At 38.0% G+C, this 22,391-nt stretch overlaps 1 protein-coding gene across 2 annotated transcripts in view; it reads left to right on the top strand.

Annotated features, from left to right (window-relative positions):
• Positions 1–22,391, top strand: part of LOC150084471 (uncharacterized) — a 1,198,120-nt gene that overhangs the window by 804,981 nt on the left and 370,748 nt on the right. For both annotated transcript variants that reach the window (XM_090376097.1, XM_090376096.1), the window contains one exon: positions 10,468–10,677. In XM_090376097.1, coding sequence (XP_090232223.1) covers positions 10,468–10,677 — 210 coding nt within the window. The remainder of the gene's footprint in view (positions 1–10,467; positions 10,678–22,391) is intronic.

The raw sequence follows: 22,391 nt of genomic DNA, 5'->3' as shown, positions 1-22,391 counted from the left end.
TCAGATCACCATGCAGGTGCCTAGTCTCCAGCCACTGCAATTTGCAGAACTTAAGTCTCTCTTGGTATGAGGATCCCTTCATTTCCCTCACCAATCTTGTTGCCCTTCTCTGTACACGCTCAAGGAAATCTACATCCTCCAGACCTGTATGCAGTACTCAAGGCTTGGCCTGACCATTGCCTTATACAGAGGAACAATCACTTCCTTTTTCCTGCTAGCAAAATTCCTATATATCATTGACAAAATCCCATGACCTGCCCTGGCAGCCTGTCTGCATTGCTCAGAAAACTTCATATCTGACTGCACAATTACTTCCAGGTCTTTTTCATTTTCTACCACCTTAAGTGTAGTACCACACAGTTGGTACGTTTCTCTGGGGTTACTTCTACCCATATGCAGTATTTTGCATTTGTCATTTGATATTGATGATATACCTTCATCAATATCATTGATATACAAAACAACAGTGGACCCAACACCGAATCCTGTGGGACTCCACTAATAACATTAGTCCACAAAGAGCAGCACCCATTGATTACCACCCTCTGTCTTCTCCCACTTAACCATCCTTTTATCCATTGTAGCAACTTACCCTTAATACCATTCTGCTCCAATTTGTACAATAGTCTTCCATGCGTAATAGTGTTAAAAGCTTTCCTGAAATCCAAATATATGATATTAAAATTATTTTTTGCATCCAGTTCCTTTGTAACCACATCATAATATCCTATCAAATTTGTCAGACAAGACTTTCCCTTAACAAACCCATGCTGTGTCTGAATTATTGCTGCAGTCTTGTCCAGATGATCCTGCAATGCATCTTTAACCGGTGAGTCCATTATTTTACCAGAACAGAAGTTAAACTAACTGGTCTGTAATTACCTGTGTCACCCTTCGATCCCCCCTTTGTGAATTGGGGATACATTTGCACATCTCCATTCCATGGGGACCTCCCCTGAGTCCAGGGATGCTCTTATAATTATGGCTAAGGGTTTTCGTAGTTGCTTTGCCGTCTCCTTTAATATAATTGGATAGATCCCATCCACCCCAGGTGCTTTTCTTATGTTTAACTTCAACAATTTCTCCTCCACTTTGCTCTCAGTTATTACAAAATCATTAAGCACCCTGCTACAATTTGAAAGCCTTCTGCCATTTTTAAACCTTAATAACTCCTCATGTGTGAATGTAGATGCAAAATACTCATTCAGTTTGTTTGCTATCTGAGCAGGATCATCAACAGTCGAACCATCAATATCAAGGGGACCAATCCGATTCATCCCTTTCCTTTTAGAGTTTATAAGTAAAGAAATCCCTGCTGTTTTTCTTAGCATCCTTTGCCAAAGATTTCTCATAATCTGCTTTCGCCTGCCTAACCTCCTTTGTAACCTGATTACAGACTGGATTATATCTGCCATAGGCTTCTGAGTCTGTTGATAATTTATATGCATCCCATGCATTTTTCTTCTCTGTCACGAGTCTCATTAGTTCATTTAGTTCATGTAGAACTGTTGGAACGAGTACAGATGAGCGCAGCGAGATTGCTGAGGGGATTGTTATTCCCAAGAAAGGCTTCGGTTCTGCAAATTGCAGTGTCTGGATACTTGCCACCTGTGAGGTGATCTGATTGTGGTATTTGAGTGGATGGAAAAAGTCTGAATGGATTGATCAAGCTCAATGCTGATGGGATTCTTTCTCTTGTTCAGACTGCACACATGGGGGTCACAAATTCAAATTGAAGATGGTTGCTGAATAGATGTGGAAGTTTGCCTTTAGCCGGTGGGTGGTTGTTTGCTTTAAGAAAAGCCATCTATTGTTGTGGAAGTTGATAGCATAAATAAATTCAAGGAAGAACTAGATAAACAATTGGAGGGAATGAATAGGTGAATTGGGAAGTGTTTTTTCCCTCCCGTTTGATGCAGTATAAACTAGCTTTCTTGCTTCATTTGCCACTTCTAATGCTAATTGTATGCTCCTCACCAAGCTGAATACTCTGGTTTCTTTCCAGTCTTCCCCGATGGCTCAAAGTCAGCGTCATCTGCTATCTTCCCAGGTAACACTATATCCAAGAAGATTCTGATGAATGGAGCTGATACCCAGCAGAGTTTGTATTCCATACAGTTAGCCCTAGACCACACTAAAATCCGGGATTAGTATAATCTTCTTCCGAGGCAGTCTAGTCCACACAAACCATAGAGGAAGTTTTTGCTTGTCTTGCCATAGGGCAGTCATCTCATGCTTTCATTCCTGCTGAGACCAGAATTTCCCTATATTTGAGAACTGTGACCTTTATAACAATTCAACTTATTTTATCCGAGAGTCTATGTTATATTTTTTACTGCATTAAGTTATCTCACTGAGCCTTATACATTCAGTCAAATTTTATTCAACAATGATCAAATGTCAACCATTTCTAGTTAGTTAAAAGCATAAAGCCTCTTACTCTTATTTAAAATATACTCTTTATAACCTTTTTGCATATTTTTATCGTCATGTTACTAGAATCTTAACTTTTATCCTTTACATGACCTGGATTTGGTACTTCATAGTCTTAGTTACTAATGTGCTAGTAAAACCCAAACCAATTCAGAAACTGGACAGTCAACAGAACTGATCACCAAGGAACTGTGTTTATTTTCCCGGGCTAACTTGGTAAATTAACTACCCTCTGTCTCCTGTATTTTAGCCAACTCCTAATCCAGCAAAGGATTTACCAGTAATCCCACTTTTCTCCAGCTTATGTAACAGCTTCTCTTTCAGAACCATATTAAAAGATTTTCCGAAGGCATGATAAATAATATCAAAGTTGTTTCTTGGGTTTATGAAGGGTAAAGTCAGAGCTTGATGATACATTAAGATACCATTTCAGTGAGATCAACCTGTGTCATACCATATCTATTAGGCTTACAGATTAGCATCATTGGGATCCAGCACTCATACCTTTCCTCCAGTTTACATCAGTAGAATCTAGTGTGTACATCCATGCACAGTTACCCTTGGAAACTCGGAAAGGGGTTCGTGGGTGATGGGTCCAACTCTAATACACCACTCTGGCCCCTGCTTCGACAAAATGGGAGGTCCCAGACCAGCCCAATTGGGATCAATCAGTGGCCTGTTCTTACTGCTAGAGTCAACTGCAGTTCAGTAAGGCCTCCTTTCCTTTACATCTGAGACAGGGTCAAGACTTTGAAATATGAGTGTGATACTCCAAATGAATATGATGTCCCATATGCGTATGCAGTACCAGCATCCCATGTTGGGTGAAGTACTTAAGGTATCAGAATTTTTTATTTTGCTCTCATAACTAATTTAATTTATCTTCTTTTGGGGCCCCTACCTAATCAATCAAATAATGCAGAAAACACTTCTCAAAAGAGCCAGAACTAAGGATATACCCCACCAGTGACACTTCTTTTCCTCATTCTCCATTCCACTAGAAAGCAGTTGGGAAAATGTCACCCTTCTTCATCCTGAAATGATTAGGAGGGTTGGTAGGATCTCCAAAATTCATGAGAAGGCTGCGTTCTTGTGACCTTTTAGTCAAAGTTTCAAGCCAAAACATGCCCAGAAAATTCTGAAAGCCATATTGATAGTGGGTATACCCATCATTGTAACCTCCATAAAACTCTGAACTCTTCACACTGTCATATTAGAGTGAAATCTTCATGTCTCAGAAGAGATCTGAAATAACGATGATTGATGGTTGTCTGATGGATATCAGTGTGCAAGGATGGGAATCTCATTCCTATCTGTGTTCTCATTCTTACATTCATATCAAGCAGGCTACAACTGTGTGTTAGTTCAGTGGGGTGTTGGAACACCCCGGTATAGAAAATGCACATATTACTATCTTTTATTATTACTAGCCATGTGATACAAGGAAGCCTGGGGCTTATGCTGTACCAGCCAAAAAAAAAAAAAAAAAAAAAAAATCTGAATTAGCTTGAGAGAGAGAGAGAGAGAGAGAGAGAGAGAGAGAGAGAGAGAGAGAGAGAGAGAGAGAGAGAGAGAGTCCATAAGTAGAAAGGAATCAGAATCATCAAGAAAGAGAAGAATGATGATATCCAGCTCAGGACCCTGGGTGTGCCAAGCCCATACTCACTAGATGTGAGCCCCTGTACTTAATATTTCAGTATAACTTCTTCTACATATACCTCAGCTCATTAATGAATAGATTAATACTTTTTGTATCATATATTTATTCATTGTTCAAACTAAACAAAAATAAAATTTACATTTTAATACTTATTAAGTAAAGCTATACAGGAGTATACATATACAAGAATAAACCAAGTCTGTTCCAATAAAAATGGAAATCCAAGAAAAATATGTGGGGTCATTACCAAACCCTGAAAGAGAAGCTTGTTTCTGGTAAATACGCTCATCCAGTGCTCTGATTCACCACCTGATATTGTATCTTGATAGGCACTGTGGCTAATAAGCATCTTGCTGTAGTCACTCACGTTTGAACTCACTGTATGAACGCATGATCTGCTACAAAACATACATCTCTTTGGCCCCCGTACCTGTGGCTAGAAGGATGCTGAGGACTCGACAGTATTCTTGCAGTATTCTAATTTCTGCTCTGAGTTCTTTTCTCAGATGCACATTCTGCAATCGCCTTTTCAGAGTGTCCTCTATAAGTTTCATACCTACCTTCTTGATGAACAAGGAGCGCTTTAGCTTGTTCTGAGGGTTGTGACAGTATAGGATGTGTCAATTTATTGTTGAGGTGTTCAGGAGAGTGCAGAAAAGTCATATGCCTTAGACCAGTGGTCTCAAACTGGCGGCCCACAGGCCGCATCCGGCCCCCCAAAGCAATTTTACACGGCCCACAAATACATTTCAATTATGTATTTGTTGTAAATACGGTGCTTATATTCACTGTCATTTTGCAAAAAAAAATTCCGGACCATCAGCTGCTTTCAGATCGTGCATTCGGCCCGCATGCAATTTGAGTTTGAGACCACTGCCTTAGACGGCTATTTCTTTTCTTTTCTTTTTTTTTTTTTTTTTTTATGAAAACCCCAAACACGAAAGGTATCAAAACCTATAGTACTTAGTACCGTGCGTGGGTTGAAAGAGAAGTATTGGGGGGGGTTTGCCGGAAACTTTGCTCTAGAGACTAAACATGGGTTTCACCACTTCAAGCCTCCAATAAGCAAAGTGGTGGTATTGCACCGGTTGATGAGTCATCTACCACCTTGTTATGTCTTGCCCCCACCCCCATGCCACCTGGTCGACCATATCAGTGTCCCCTTTGGTTGAATTGCAGGTGGTGATAATATCAGGTTTATTGTTATCACCAGAATCTTAGTCAATACTGTCATCATGGTGCATGCTGCTGAAGTGAACATTTTTCTTTTTCTTACTGTCTGTATGAGACTAGTGTCACTTCATCTAAATTCAAACATACTGTCATACCTAGCTATATTCCAGTTAGGAATCTCAAGTTTTTTTTTTAAGTGTGCCCACAGTAGTCAAATTCTGGTTATCAAGCAGCCTTAGGAGTATTGGGTAACTGGTATATGAATTATAAACTGTGACATTTCTGCCTGATCCTGAGATCTCTGAGGTAAGCTTGGAACCACACCAATAGAAAGAATTGTCTAAATTCAGTGGACCATCAGGCTGTTTTCCTGTATACACTTCCATTTTACATACATAGAAAGTTTTTGCCTCAGCTATTTCCTATATTTTTATTCCATATTTTGCTGGTTTGTTAAGTATATGTACTCTGAAGGGACACTTAACATGAAAGGTGCAGGAATTTCGTCAATTGTCATATATTCTGATGGGGAATAGTTCTTCAGACAGTTTTCAATAAACATCTCAAACAGGCCTCGAATTGGGGCAAGCTTATCCACTTGCCTTCTTGCCGGGCATGTTGCTCTGCTGTCAAACTGTAAACAATGTTTTGTTTTTTATTATATTCGTATGCCCACACCTCTATGCATGCCATCAGCAGCCCACAGATCAGAAAGGTTCTGTTGCTGTTAGGTACAGTAGTAGGCTAAGAAATGCTTTCATTTCTATGTCTGTGTCTCTCACCCTTCTCTCCTTAGCATAATTCTTCCCAATTTCACTTGTGAACAGATTAGTCTTCCTAAGTAATACATCCATTATTTCATAGTGATGAAAAGTCCCCAGAAGTCATTTGGTAACTGTGCATTTAGTGTTGGTCTTCTTGGTCCTTCCCTTTCCCCTAGACCTAGGTTTTGGTGCATTATAGCCTTAGTTGCTGATGCGCCAATAAAACTAAACCAACAACAACAACATTCCCCTGGACCCATTCTTTTAATGGGTCCTCCCCGTTATAAGAATGGATATGAACTGCCATATTTGGTACTTTTTCTCCTACCATGGTTTCTTGTCTTGTCCTAGACACCCATATCATCTGGGCCGTTTCCTTTGGGGCTCTTTTGGTGGACTATCAGGCTCTGATATTGACTTTCACTATCATCATCTGGATCATTTTCACAAGAAGGGAGGGGTTGGACTATTGTCGAGTCCAACATTCATCTAACAACTCCAGAATCCTCTCCATCTCCTTTTCATATTCATCCATCTTGTATCTGAAAAATAAAATTTATAACTAAATTTTATGAAATAATTTTAAAATTAAAATTATAAATCTTGTATCCATAACTTTGTTAGTATAGTGGTGTCAGCCCACCCCATGAGGAAAAGTGTTCGACTCATTCACACAAGAGGAGGCAAGGCTGAAGTAATCTTGGTGCTCTTATTTGTAGATTTAGGAAGGTTCTGGAAAGATAAGGATTATCAGTGCCCAACGTGGTGCCAAAGACGACGAGAGCAATGAACGTTCAGCTTTCAAGCCAATCTGAACAAATTTTCAAATTGGAAGGAATAGAAAAAATTCAAAAACTGAAAACAGAGCTGAACATCCTATCAAGATGCCAGAAAGTGTATCTAACCAATACATAGTGGCAGTCCATTAAGCACCCAGGAAGGTTTCTGGGAGGAGTACCATAAGAACGTTAACTGAAATGACTACCAAGAGGGTCATTCACTTCCACTGCATGCTATTTATTGAGCTTACTAAAGCTCACCCAAAAGCACAGCTGGCTGCCACTCCTATATTATCTGTATCTCCTAGTGCTTCATCACTTCCAGAACAAAGTAGTAAAGAAAAGCAAAAAAAAAAAAAAAAGACAAGAGCCATCAGCAATACAAGATAAAGTGGCTGTAGAGATTAAGGAGGTACTGGCTAACTCAGTCTTGGAACTGTTTGCAAAAGAGGAAAAAATATTCAAAGACCAGCATCCTTTTTCTCTAAAAAAGGACAAATCCAGGACTGAGAAAACAAACCCTTTGGAAACCACCAGGAAAAACTCTACAAATCTATATAATGCACACATTCAAATTCTTACAATGGAATTGTTGTGGGCCTTTATAATGGTCGCAGAAAGGAGTCAATGTGAACGGAGAGTACCTAAACCATTTACGATTTGCAGATGACATTGTGGTCATAAGCCACGATCCCAAAGAATTAGAGGAAAATCTTAATCAGTTATGCACAGTTAGTAAGGATTTTGGACTAAAGATGAATATGGCTAAAACAAAAGTAATGATGAACAAGTATGCCACGGAAAGGGAAATAATGATTGAAGGAGCAGTAATTGAAAAGGTGGAGTCATATACTTATCTGGGACAAGTTATTAGCTGTAATAATGATAAATGGCTGGAAGTCAAGAGAAGAATAAATTTTGGATGGATAGCATTCAGGAAATATAGTCACATACTGAAGAGCAATATCCCAGTTTGTCTGAAACGTAAAATAATGAATCAATGTATACTCCCCACCATGACTTATGGAAGTGAAACTTGGGCACTCACCAAAAGAATGGAAGAGAAGCTAAGAACTACACAGCGAAGAATGGAACAAATTATATTGGGAATCAGACTGTTAGATAAGAAGAGAAACACATGAATTAGGCAGCAAACTCAAGTAAAAGACATTCTTATCAAAACTAAAGAACTAAAATGGTCTTGGGCAGGACACATAGCTCGAAGACATGATGACAGATGGACTAAGAAAATAACAGAATGGTACCCAAGAGGAGCTAGAAGAAAACCTGGAAGACAAAGGCGGAGATGGATAGATGAAATTCATGAGTTTTTGAGTAGTAAATGGATGCCAGTGCTCAAAACAGAAGGAACTGGAAAGTTGCTGGAGAGGCCTTCATCCTGCAGTGGATTGAAAATGGCTGATGATGATGATGATGATGTAGTAGTAGTAATGGCAAATGATGCAAGAAAGCAAGCTTATATAGCATCAGCCAAAAAAAAAAAAAAAAAAACACTTCACCCAATCAGATTCATCCTCATCCTTATAGTGTTTACATAAGTAAGGAAGTATCTGATATTCAAGGCATAATTCTTATGGGTTTTGGTAATTAACTATATAATATCGGTGGAAATACACCACAGTTAACCCATAAATTTGAACTACGTAAGTAGTGTAGAAGGCATCATTTTAATTGTATCTCATATTGTGGTTGCCTTCACAATGAGATAGCGGTATTGCACTACTGTTATTTATTTTCAGAGGATACCACCACCCAGACGATCATCAAATTGGGCTTCATCATCAGTGGGGCGAGCATATTGTGGATATAACTTCGCAACTGTGGGGCATATTGCATTACCAAGATACCTGCCCACCCACTGATGATGAAGCCCTATAGCTTCAAAACGATCGTCTGGGTGGTGGTATCCTCTGAAAATAAATAACAGTAGTCTTTTCTACTAGAGAAGCGTTTATTTATTTGAAGTAGTGCAATACCGATATCTCGTTCTGAAGCCAACCACAATATGAGATACAATTAAAACGATACCTTCTACACTACTTACGTAGTTCAATTTTATGTATTAACTGTGGTGTATTTACACCAATATTATATAGAAGTATTTTATGTGCAACAGTGTCAAAAGCCTTCTTGAAATCTATGGCGAAATCAAAATAATGATAAAATCAAGGCCCTCTTGCATAAACATGAGCCAAGTTGTGTTTGCTTACAGATGACATTTAAAGGCAAATGAGAACCATTACTGGCATAACTGTTCAATTATTTTCAAAGACAAAGCTGGGGATAGACCTGTCCTTGGAGGATTCACAATTCACTTGAAGTGGGTAATCATACCCCATTTCAAATTATGCCATTTACCACAAAGTGGCCTTGTCCGGCGCCTCCATAGCCACATGGGAAGGAGCAACAGTACATAGCACATGCTTCTTGATTAGACCGGGGTTCGAGCCCGTCACCACCAAATACGGAGGATGCGGAAAGGTCAGGGAATGACCACCGCATATTCCCGGAGCAATATGGCCTTAGTTGCTAATGCTCCTAAAAAACCAAATAACAAAATGGCCGTAGCAGTTTGTCTTATAGTAGTATTCCTCTTAACTATTTGCTCCACCTATTTGCCTTCTGGGAATGGCATTCCCCAAGTAGACCTTAATGATCTCATTTAGCAAAAACTGTCCCCTTTTCTACTATTGGACTATTTTAACAGGCTCTGTGAGGTAGTGCTGACATCAGTGGAAGTGGTCAGGCTGTTGAGTGCATTCTCAAAAACAATGACCTGGCCATTCTAAATGTGGAATCTAACACCTCCTTCCACATGTATACCCATACATTTACTGTGATAAATGTATTACTGTGTGGGTGATATCTACTCACCAATCAAGAAGGGAACAGCCTACTCAGAAATGGTTCTGTCTGAGTAAAGCCCATAGAAATTTCTCCCATCTAGTTGGAATTCAAACCTAAGAGCCTTTTTCATGTGATGAAATATATCCAAAAAGTTTGATTAGTTACACTCAACCAGGAAATCAGGATAAACTTTTCTATTTGGGAAGTGTTATTTACTCAAAATGTATACTTTGAGTAAGTAATAATAGTAATTCATTGTTTGTGTTAAAAGTAAAATGTATAAGAAACAGCAACTCATAAAGGATTTCACAGTATGAGATGTCATATTATGAATGTTTTTACAGACTTTTTGATTTGTTTGTATATTTTAACCACATACAGAACTCATGCAAGTAACTTGTAGTAGATTTTAGGTTTTCATAGGTTGAGCCTTTTTATGGCTCTAACATCCTAGGATTTGTTTCTTTAGGTTTTCATAGGTTGATAGTAGGTTTTCATAGGTTGAGCCTTTTTATGACTCTAACATTCTAGGATTTGTTTCTTTAATTTGTCTTACTTTTTGTCCTAGAATACATCCCAGATTTTTTTGCACAGACTCCCTCTATATATTATTCATAAAAAAACCAAGAAATACCCTCTATATATTATTCATAACTTATCAGAACATATCAGAAAAATTATATCAACTATAGTCAGTTCTCTTAGTGCAATCACAGTACATTTTGCTTCTCCTGTGATAATGAAACAAATAATTATTATTGCATTTTAAAGCTTAGTTTCTTATTTTTAGGTAATGGGCTTAACTGGTCAAGTGAATCTAATAGTGGAGTTAGTAAGAACCGCTCTTTTAACTGTCGATTCCTTATCAAGTCTCCTAATAATCAAGAGGAGATAATGGATGAAAAGCAAGCCAGGGTATCCCAGTATGAAAACATGCAGATCTCAGCTGTGCTCTTCCCGTTTCCTGGAGAAAAGACTGAAAATTCTGAAGAGAGTGGTGGTAAGCAGTTTACAATGTACTATTTACTTAAATAATGACATATTCAATAATTTTATTTAACTTTTTTCTGCTCTCTAATATTAGCAAAAACAATGGCAACATTCATCTTATAATGATGAATAGTATATAAAAAATAGCAGCTAGCCACAAAGAGATACATACTTTGATAAATCTAATTATTTAATGTATTTTGAAAAAGAAATGCACAAGGCATAATCCTTATGGGTTTTGATAATTAACTATATAGTATCGGTGTAAATACACCATAGTTAACTCATAAACTTGAGCTTCGTATGTAGCGTAGAGGGCATCGTTTTAATTGTATCTCATATTGTGGTTGCAGTACAATTAAAGCAACCACAATATGAGATATAATTAAAACGATGCCCTCTACGCTACATACGTAGCTCAAGTTTATAGGTTAACTATGGTGTATTTACACCAATACTATATAGCTAATTATTTAAGAAATAACAAAGAATCTTGTTATTTTCCTGGTTGATGCATGAGCAGTTTCCCTATTACCCAACCAAATATTAAAAATGAGTGAAATAGGGTGAGTCAAAATTATGTACAAACACTTTTATATGCTGTCTCTCAGAAAGTTTATTCAGTTAACATGAACCAAAAAGGGTTTTGATTATACTGGATGTATAAATGTAATTAAGTTCCAGCAGTGTTCAAAATGCCTGCCATCAGCACACATACATAAATGACATTGTTTCTCAACATACCAGTATAAAATGTTGCAAATGATAGCTGTAATTTTTCCTGCTTCCTGTACAGGAGTTGGTCTAGTGACTTTTGTGAATGGAGTATTAAAAAGCATTCCCTTGTGGTCTGTCCATCGTTTGAGAAATTTGCAAATCAGAGTGAAATCCTGTTGAAAGTATAGCAACATATCCAGAAACACATTTCTTATTATGGGAACTATCGTTCATTAGCAATTGAAGATAACTTTACCCAGTGATGGTATCAGTGCAGCTGTAGAGTATGGTGAGGATTGTTAGAGGCCTAGTAAACACAGTTGTGGCAATTCAAATGAACCTTTAAGTTGAATGCCTCCATAATCTGACTATATGATTCGGCTTAAAAATCAACTTCACTGTTCTTCTGACAGTCCTACTTAGAAAACTATGGTCACAAGCAAGGAGCATCTTCCTGAATCACATGAAATAGTTGAGGTATGAGAGATTTGAATGTTATACCTGTCGTTCTAAGCCAAATTGACTTTGAACACAGTTCTCAGAAACACTTCTTGTTGTCTCTAGGTTCTTTTCCTCCTACAGACTTCCTTATTGATGTTATGGACAATTTCATGTTTGGCAAATTTATCCTGGAACCAGGTTGTGCATTGGTGTCTGCCCTACTGATGTTCCCATACATGCTGAACCTCACCCTGCAGTAGTGGCATGAGGTCTGACAGGTGTCTGTCAAACTTTTCTTATTATGGGAACTATCGTTCATTAGCAATTGAAGATAACTTTACCCAGTGATGGTATCAGTTTACATAATTTTACACTTATCCCAGCAGTATTAACACTACACCAAGCCAAGGAAGATGTGCTTGTGTGTGATAGTTGCAGAGAGTGTCAAGAAACTAGGCACGGACTCTGCGTTCTGATGGGCACTTATGAGAGTTTGAGGATTCGGGTAGACACCCTTGAAGGTATTAAAATGGGGGACACATCAGGCTCAAAGCTGCCCAACTCAACGTCAGAGCTCACTCTTGTGCATCAGGTAACACAACAGCAAGCAGAAAGCACTGGTCCCCCAGGAGTTAGTTATTTTCGTTGACTGTTGTCAAGGAGACGGGTAATGACTAGATCGTGGACATAGCTTAGCTTAATTTTTAAGGGAGATGGGTGATATATTGTGTAAAAAGGATAGGTGGAATAGGACCTGAGTATGTCTGCCAGAAGCAAAAGTTGATGATGTTGTAAAACAAATATCATCTTTTAAGGGTACAAAAGGTGACATTGTTGCACACATTGGCCCTAATAACATTAAGAGTAGGAGATCTGCAGATTAACTTAACAAGTACAGGTCAGTGCTGAAAAAAAAGTTGTGAATTAGGGTTAAATTTGAAAGTGTCTGCAATTCTGCCCAGACATGATGGAGGGAGTATATGAGGAGAGCCTTGTCAAGCAATTTGGCCCTGGAGGTATTGTGCAAGGCTAATGGGTCCATCAGACACTGTGTCTGATGGACCACGTGCATGAGTGCCATGGGCCTGCTTCTTAAGGATGTGTCATTGCAGTAATAGTATACTGTTGAAGAAGGAGACAGCAGTCTCCGAAAGCTTCAGGTTTTATCGCTTTTAATCCAGTTTATTTTAGATAATTTTATTGCTTCGGTATTTTTAACTATATTTTTAATGTTTTTATCATAGTTTATTTTATCGTAATTTATTGTAATATTTTAGTCTTCCGATAGGGTTTCCATTATATTTTATTTCTGTATATTTTATTTTTATAGTAAATTTTTAATTCCTTGGCTGGTGTTTGTCTTTAATTATTGCAGTATAGAAAATGAAAAAGATCTTGGAGTAATTGTGCAGTCAGATATGATGGTTTCTGAGCAATGCAGACAGGCTGTCAGAGCAGGTCATAGGGCATTGTCAATGATATTCAGGAATTTTGGTAGTAGGAAAAAGGTGGCGATTATCCATTTGTATAAGGCAATTATTAGGTCATGCTTTGAGTACTGTGTATAGGTCTAGAGACCTCATTTTTGGAAGGGTGTTGAGTTGCTTGAGTAGAGCAACAAGTTTGGTGAATGGAATGAAGGGGTCCTCTTACTAAGAAAGGCTTAAGTTCTGCAAATTGCTGCTGCTGGAGACTAGGCACCTGCGAGGTGATCTGATTGAGGTATATCAGGCCTTGAATGGGTTGAGCATGCTGAATTCTGATAGGATTCTCTCAGATTAAGAACCTGAATGGGCATAATTTGAAATTGAGAAAAGACAGTTGTGGAATAGATGTAAGTTTGCCTTTAAACAGCGGGTGGTTAATTTCAGAAATAAACTGTCTTTGTGGAAGTTGATAGCTTTAATAAATTCAAGGAAGAACTGGACAAACTTTTAGAGGGAATGATTTGTAAATTTTTTTTGGCTAATGATACATAAGCTCAATGCTTGCTCTCTTGCCTCACGTCTCCATTACTGCTACACCTTTGAGGTACAACTTGAAAATAATGAGCCTGCAATCATTGTTAGTTGGTGATGTCATCTGTGATTTTCTGTTGTTTCCTAAATATACAGATTTTTAGTACTTATGACTTTTTTTTTTTTTTTTTTTTTTAACCCTTTTAATCATTTTCTCGGAGTTATAGATTCCCATTTTTCACTGGCAAGAGCTACATTAGTTTTGCTACAAAATATTTCTCGTGTTTGTTGCTGGCAATTTGCATTATTTTCTGTCTAGAAGCTGTTTGAAGTGATAAAATGATTTTTATTTGAAATATTAATTTCTCAAAATGTGATTTACTCTCTAGGTGGTTTTTTTTTTTTTTTTTATCTCTCTTCTATTTCACAACTTTCTCTTTCACAGTGCGTCGGATGTTTTATCTTGTTTCTTTCAGTTTCACATTTGCATCAGCCATTTGATTCAGATGGCTAGATGTTTTTCTAATGTAAGTTATAGCCTGTATTTACTTTTCTCCTTTATGAATACTATTATTTATGTCTTCGAAAAAAAAATATGTATTACTTGTGGATATTCAGTCATATAACACTAAGAGCATTATAGCCTAAAAAGGAATCTAGTTATCCAAGTAATAATCATAAATTAATAGTCAGAGGCTTAACCTGACCACTTGGCTACGGAGGCCTTATATAGCAGGTCAAAAATAGACCAAAAAAAAAACCCAACAAATCTTCTAATTTCACCCATCCAATCGCTCCAAATGTTTATCTAGTTCCTTGAATCTCTTTAAGCTATCAACTTCTACAACAACAGACAGATGTTTGTTCCAACAATCAACCACACCCTGGCTAAAGGCAAACTTCCTGACAGTATTGAGCATGCTCCAACCATTCAAGGCTTTATACAACTCAATCAGATCATCTTGCAGGTACGTCTGGTCTCTAGACATTGTAATTTGCAAAACTTAAGCCTTTCTTTGTAAGACCAACCCTTTGTTCCATTCACTAATCTTGTTGTCCTTCTCTGTACTTGTTTCAGCAGCTCTACATCCTTCTTAAAATGAGGCCTCCAGACTTGTGTACAGTACTCAAGATGTGGCTTGACCATTGCCTTATTATACAAAGGGATAATCACCACCTTATCCTGGCTAGAAAATTCTTGTATATCATTGACAAGACAACATGAGCTACTCTTGAAGACCATCTGCGCTGCTCAGAAAACTTCATATCTGCCTGCACAATTACCCCCAGGTCCTTTTTATTCTCTACCACTGTCAGTGTAGTACCACACAGTTGATATGTTACTCTGGGGTTACTGCTTCCCATGTGTAGTACTTTACGCTTGTCAAGGTTAAACTTTGGTTGCTACCTCTCAGCCCATCTGCTCAACTTTTCTAGATCCTGGTGCAGCAGCGTATCGTCATTAGTGTCATTAACAACCCTGCCAAATTTCGTACCGTGTGAAAACTTGGACATTAAGACTGATATACCATCATCAGTATCATTAATAAATACAGAAAACAACAATGCTGATCCCTGACGGACTCCACTAATAACATTAGTCCACAAACAGCAGTGTCCATTGAATACCACTCTGTCTTCTCCCACTCAACCATCATTTTATACATAGCAGTAATTTGCCTCCAATGCCACATTGCTCCAATTTGTGTAGCAGTCTTCCATGTGCAACAGTATCAAAAGCCTTTCTAACGTCCAAATATATGATATTAAAGTTATTCGCTGCATCCAGTTCTTTTTGACCACATCATAGTATCCAATCAAATTGGTCAGACAAGACTTCCCGTTAACAAAACCATGCTGTGTCCAAGCTATAACCGAAGTTTTGTCTAGATGATCCTGTAGAGCTTCTTTAACCAGTGCCTCCATTAATTTTCCTCAAAAAGAAGTTAAACTAACAGTTCTATAATTACTTGTCGCCCTTTGATCCTCCTTTCTGAATTTGGGTCACATTTGCACATCTCCAGTCCATATGTACCTACCCAAGGAAGCTCACATAATTATGGCTAAGGGTTTGCCTACTTCCTTTGCTGCCTCCTTTAATATAACTGGTTAGATCCCATCTACTCCAGATGCCTTTCTTATGTTCATCTTCAACAATTTCTCCTCCACTTTGCTCTCAGTTATTACAAAATCATCTAGCTGACTGCCAGAGTTTAATTCACCTCTGACATTCCTCTCCCTGAATAATTCCTTATGTGTGAATGTAGGTGCAAAATACTCAGTTTGTTAGCTCCCTGAGCAGGATAATCAACAGTTGAGCCATCATTCCCTTCCTTCTAAACTTTACATAAGTAAAGAACTCTTTGCTGTTCTTCTTTGCATCCTTTACCCAAGTTTCTAGAAATCTGCCTTTGCCTGCCTAACCTCCTTTCTGGTTTGATTACAGACCAGCTATATCTATCATAGGCTTCCATGTCACCCATTAATTTATGTATACCATGCATTTTTCTTCTTTGCCACATTTCTCATTAGTTCGTCTGACATCCATTTAGGCCTAAACCTTGAACAATATTTCTTATTTGGTATGAAAAGCCTAGTAGCTTCCAAGATTAATTCTTTGAATGCTTCCCATTTTGAATTTTCTGTTCGTAATATCAACAGTTGATCTCACCGTATAGAATTTAAATATTGTCTCAGACCTCGGTAGTTGCCTTTATGAAAACAAAAACCTTTCCCTTAACCCCTGATGGTAGTTACCTCTTTGAGTAAATCCCACTTCAGCACGTTGTGATCACTGTTACCTGGTGGTTCCTTTATCTGCACATTCTTAATGCATGACGAATCACTACTGATAATCAGATCAAGAGTATTATTCCCGCTAGTTGCCTCCCGAACATGCTGCTATAGAAAACAATCATCCAGTAAATCCACAAAAGCCTTGCTAGTGTGTGTGTGTGTGTGTGTGTGTGTGTGTGTGTGTGTGTGTGTGAGTGAGTGAGTGAGCAACCAACCAACCCACAAATTCTAGTCAATATCTGGGAAATTAAAATCCCTCATTATAAGACTCATTGGAGTCGATAGGCCTATAACACACACCTCCTCTCAATTTTGATTTCCCATTGCTTATGTCACACCAAACTGACTCAACAGTGCACTGTCCAGCCACTGTCGACTTGCTGTACTTCTTTGGATTTTATTTGCATTTGAACTAATAGCATAACCCCCCTCCTCCCTTCTTATCCTGTCTATCTTTGCTGTACACATTGTACTCCCCAAATTCCATTTCTGCCTTCCTTGTATCTGTGTGACACGTCGTCTCTGATGTCCCAACAATTCTGTCTTTGGTGTCTTGACCAACACCTCAAATTCAAATTTATTTACCAAACTCCTAGCATTGGTGCACACACAAGTATACATGCACCTGTTCCTATTCTTCACTATCCTAACACAGCCCATGTGTTTATTTGTACTGCAATGACTCCCAGCAGTCTCTTAATTCCCCTGCATCTTGTTTTCCAGGCTGCTGCTCATTCCGATAGAATCAGGGCAAGAATCACTTTCTCCTCTCCCGGCGGCTACTATTAATCAATTAGTCCGTGGTTCCCCACAAGCTAGCAGTTTTCCGACCCACCTAACACTGCCTCGATAGCATCAGCAAATATTCTTGCACCCTTTCTATTTAAGTGTATCCCATCCCTGTAGAAGCAGTCTCTCCTGTTAACAAGCACAGGCCAGGCTGAGAAAAATTCTACCACTTGATCCTTGTGCAATCTCTCCAAGGCTGAATTGATCGACAAGGCTCTCATCATATACTCCCTCCTATCGTGTCTGGGCAGAATTTCACTTTCAAATTCAACCCTAATTCACGGCTTTTTTTCAACAGTGATCTGTACTTGTCAAGTAATTCCACCAGTCTCCTACTTTTAATATCATTAGTGGCAACGTATACAATGATATATGCTCTACAACGTCATCAACCTTTGACCCTGCAGACATACCCTGGTCCTATTTCACCTATCCTTTTTGCCAATATGTTCCCTCTTTCCCTGATGACTAGTTCCTGTGGGACTAACGTATTTGCTTTCCGGGTTGCCTCTGTGTTGTGTGATGTTCAAGTGCAAGCTCTGGTTTTGATGTGGGCAGCTGAGAGCTTGATGGGTCCCTCAATTTAGAACCTTTGAGGGCATCCACCCTGTCCTTCAAGCTCTCAGATAGGCCCATAACAATGCTGAGTTGTCGCCCGATTTCCTCACACTCCTTACATTGTGCACACACACAAAGACATTCTCCTTGGCAATATGTCCTGTCCTTGATTGCTCCACAAACTTTAAACAATCAGCACATTTTAAAAGGCTGTGATTCAGAGGATAACTGCCACCTCTCAGTTCTCTCCTAAGACACAGCACTTCCATTAGCTTTAGCCTTTTGCTTTGCTGCTCTGATCTGAGTCATGATTTCGATTCAATTTCAAATAAAATTTCAATTTAAATACAAATTATAACCCTAAACTTATATCCCAATGCAGTTATAACACTATATATAATTTTTTTTTTTTTTCTGTATCTAGTGTTATCTCCTAGTTTCGTTATATAACTTCCGTATTTCCTATCAAATTATATGTATTAATTAATAATGTTGCATTTGTAAAATCTAAGTTGTTATATGTATTTAGTTAAAAAAAAAAGTACAATTTAAATTGACAATGAAGTTTAAAAAGATTAATAAATTTTACTGATTTATTGATAATACTATACTATATGATTAAAGAGGCCTGTGTGCTCTGGATTCATTATCAAAACTAAAATTACTGTAACACTGAGCAAAAACGGATACAAAAAATAGATTGTGACAAGTTTAATAATAGGAAATATACATATTTTAGATTAGATACATACAAACAAAAAGCTTTTGGTTGTTTTGTCAACCTTCCTTAGTTAAACTGACAGTTAAGAATGGAGCATGAGGGCATGTACTGCCAATCTTGTACGGTGAAATGCGTGATTAATTGTTGGATGCTGAAGCCTGTGGCTGTGCATACGGACGTTGCCAGCGTTTGTCAATAGTCAGGATTGCTGTTTTGGTGATAGGGTGGATTTGACATCCACTGTTCCTGTTGACTGAGGTATTGGAGCATTTGATGTTCAACAACTCCAACCAGGCGTGTCGTCGATAGTGGCAAGACTTATCCACAATCACAACATCGCAGTGTGGGTCAATGTCGTGGTGGGTTGCCCAAATGTGTTTGGCAGTAGCTGAGTGCACCACAGCTAAGCGGATTGCTCTTTTGTGTTCGGAAAGGCGTTTTTCGAGCCGTCTCTCAGTTTCCATGATGTAGCAGCTAGTGCAGTCACGGCAAGAGATGCGGTAGACCAATCCACTTTGTAGTAAGGTGGGGACCTATGTTTTTACCTTACAGATGAGGGATCGTAATTTTCTGACTGGGAGTTGTACGCATTTTATCCCATGTGATTTTAAGACTCTACAAACCTGTTGTGATAGGTTTGGGTAGTATGGGATAAAGGCGCTCGTGGCTGAGTCATTACCTTGGATGTTTCTGTTGGTCGCTACATGGCCATTTGTCTGTAGGTCACACTTGTCAAGGGTATTGATGGGATAGCCACACCTTGTAAGATCCGCCTTGACTTTAGCAAATTTGGTGCGCCTCTCATTTAATTTTAGTTTTGATACTATGCTATACTAAGCGTTAACAGATTTCTAATACTTTGCTACGTGTTTCGGCATCTAGTTTTATCTTCAACCTTACGCTATCTAGTTTGGGATATACGCTGTATTTTATGACAATGGCGGCAAGTTACGAATGGTAAATCTATGTACACTAAGTATTAATTAATTTTCAAAATCGCACCATCTAAATTCAAAATAAACCAAGGAGCTTGACTAGGTCTATAAGCTACTTATAGAAAATAATTTAATATAACAATTAAGTTAATAAAATGGCTAAATATAAATAAATAAGTTGTTGAATACTGGTGCAACTCGTCATGGAGGCAACAGTGAAAGTGATTCTTGCATTTCTATATGCACATGATTAGAAAGAAAGGTGTCTGCAATTTCAGACCCTGCTTGTGGGTCATTATGGAAGAAATGAATACATGGGCAGCGTTAGGGTAACTAAGAATAATAACATGTGCATGTATACCTTCACATGCACTAATACTAGGAGCATTGTAAATAAATTTGATGAATTTGACTTGCTGATTAAGTCTTCAAATGCAGGTATTGTAGGAATCGCAGAAATGTGGTGTCACTCAGGTATAAGTGATGGTGAATTTGAATATGGGGTAGTACAGTCAGTCCTCGTATTCGTGTAGTGTTTACACTACACGAATTTGATCATACACGATTTATAAATAGGGGAACGATATCTTATATAACACGAACCGAATTCGCTTATGCACGATTCGCCTTTGCGTTTACAAGAAATGGCCGTCGAACACGGAATCACCCCAACTGAACGCAACACGATAGGAATGAAGAGAAGATTCTAAAAATGTATTTATGTGTTTTATATCAGTGAAGGGGAAACACATTTCACCATAATAACGTAAAAAGCAACAAAATTCCAGCTATTGGTATTATCGCAAATGCAATTAGATCGAATTTACTACCAGTTTATAACAGATTCCATTAGCAGAAAGGCAACTGGAAATTGTTTTTATTGTTTTATGGTGGTAACCCCTAGAAATGTGCTTTAGTAAAATGTGAGGTGTTAATAGTGTACCTCTGCCTTTACGGTATTGTTTATTCAGTTGCTACACACGCGCAGCTTTGTTTATGTGTATCCAGCGTGCCTCCTCATTTTGTAATTGTGCTTTATTCCCTAAAAATGAGTAAAATACTTAAAAGGTGTGAAAAGGAAGCATCCCGGTGAAGACACTGCAGATTCAGAGAGAAAAAGAAAAGCAATATCGATAAACAGAGGCGGACTGAGTCAAAAATTCTTACCCGAGAAAATTTATAGTGGCCTCATACTATGGTTTATGGCCAAAATCACACCGGCCACCGGCCCACCGGGGTTTCCCCGGTAAGGCCAATGGCCAGTCCCCCTGTGTCAATAGAGAAAAAATATGAAATTATGAAACGCTTTGAGCGAAATGAAAGACCATGTGATATTGCACGTGCTACAGACCTAAATGAAGCAACGCCGAGAATTACAAAGAATGCAGAGAAAATAAAAACAACTTTCATAGTCAAAGTGTAATTAAAATCCATTAGATTAAGACACAAAGAATTGGAAGAGATGGAACGGCTGTCATCTGTTTGGATAGAAAATCAAACAAAAAACAAATTTGCTTACAATAGAAGCAAAAGCATTAGCAATATTTTATTACGTAATAGTCTTAATAAAATACTTAAGTAATTAAAATGCTTACATATTACGTATAATAATAAATAATCGTAATAAAATACTTACGTATTTTATTACGATTATTTATTGTGTTTGGTAATGTTTTGGTTACAAATGTGTGTTCAATCTTGGTGGTCGGCACCTAACCCTATTTTTCCCATAGGGCCTGTTGTTTATATTACACGATTTTGCATTGCACGAGGGTTTCTAGGAACACAACTATCGTGCTATACGAGGACTGACTGTACAATGTATACAGGAAGGACAAACACGACAGGAGAGGTGGAGGGTGGCCAGTGGTTTTCAACCGGGGTGCCGCAACATTCCAGGGGTCCCACATAATTTGGGTTTAAGTTACTTAAACTTATTATTTTTTAAAATTTATATGTTTATTTCATTATAAAAAGGTGTACAGTATCTTTTTAATTTTGTGGTGATCTATAATTGATGTTTACTTAGTACCTCTATAAAAAGAATAAAATTATTATGTACTGTATATATATATAATTTGTATTATGTAAATGTAATTTTTATAATTATATTATTGTAATAACTATCATATTTTTTTAATATTTTATATACACACACACACACACACACACACACACACACACACACATATATACACCGAGAGAATCGGATCTAACAGGCAGAAAATTGAGTAGGGGTGCCCCATAATAAAATAAATTAATTAGGGGTGCTGTTATTAAAAAAAGGTTGAAAGCCACTTAGTTAAGGAAAATATTAAATTGTAGGCATTGCATCCAGTGGGTTGGTTCACGAGTGCAGTGTTGAGTCAGTTTGGTGTGATAAAACTGGGTAAAAAAATTAAGAGTAACAGTGCATTATAGTTCTAATTACTGTCATGAATATACAAAACAGCTATACAGGAAAATAGTGGGCCAACAAATCAGAATGTCTCATAATGGGGGATTCTAACTTTCCAGATGTTGACTGGAATTTTTGTTAGGTCACTCACACATTGCTTTCTCCATTAGCTGTGATATTACGTGAAGGTGATCCATAGTTGAGAATTTTTTTTTTTTTATATGTGAACCCCAAACACGAGAGGTATTAGAACCTATAGTACTTAGTACCGTGCTTGGGTTGGAGGTTGAGAAGACGAAAGAAGATATTTGTTGACGTTGGACTTGAACTTCTGTAGATTGTAATTTTCAGGAAATACGTACGAAGGAAGGTTGTTCCAGAAAATGGCAGTTGAATGAATAAATGAGGAAG

The sequence above is a fragment of the Mastigoproctus giganteus genome, chromosome 6 (genome assembly GCF_048544385.1).
Source record: "Mastigoproctus giganteus isolate SK-2022 chromosome 6, ASM4854438v1, whole genome shotgun sequence".
Lineage (NCBI taxonomy): Eukaryota > Metazoa > Arthropoda > Arachnida > Uropygi > Thelyphonidae > Mastigoproctus > Mastigoproctus giganteus.
This window is presented reverse-complemented; position numbering and strand designations above follow the sequence as displayed.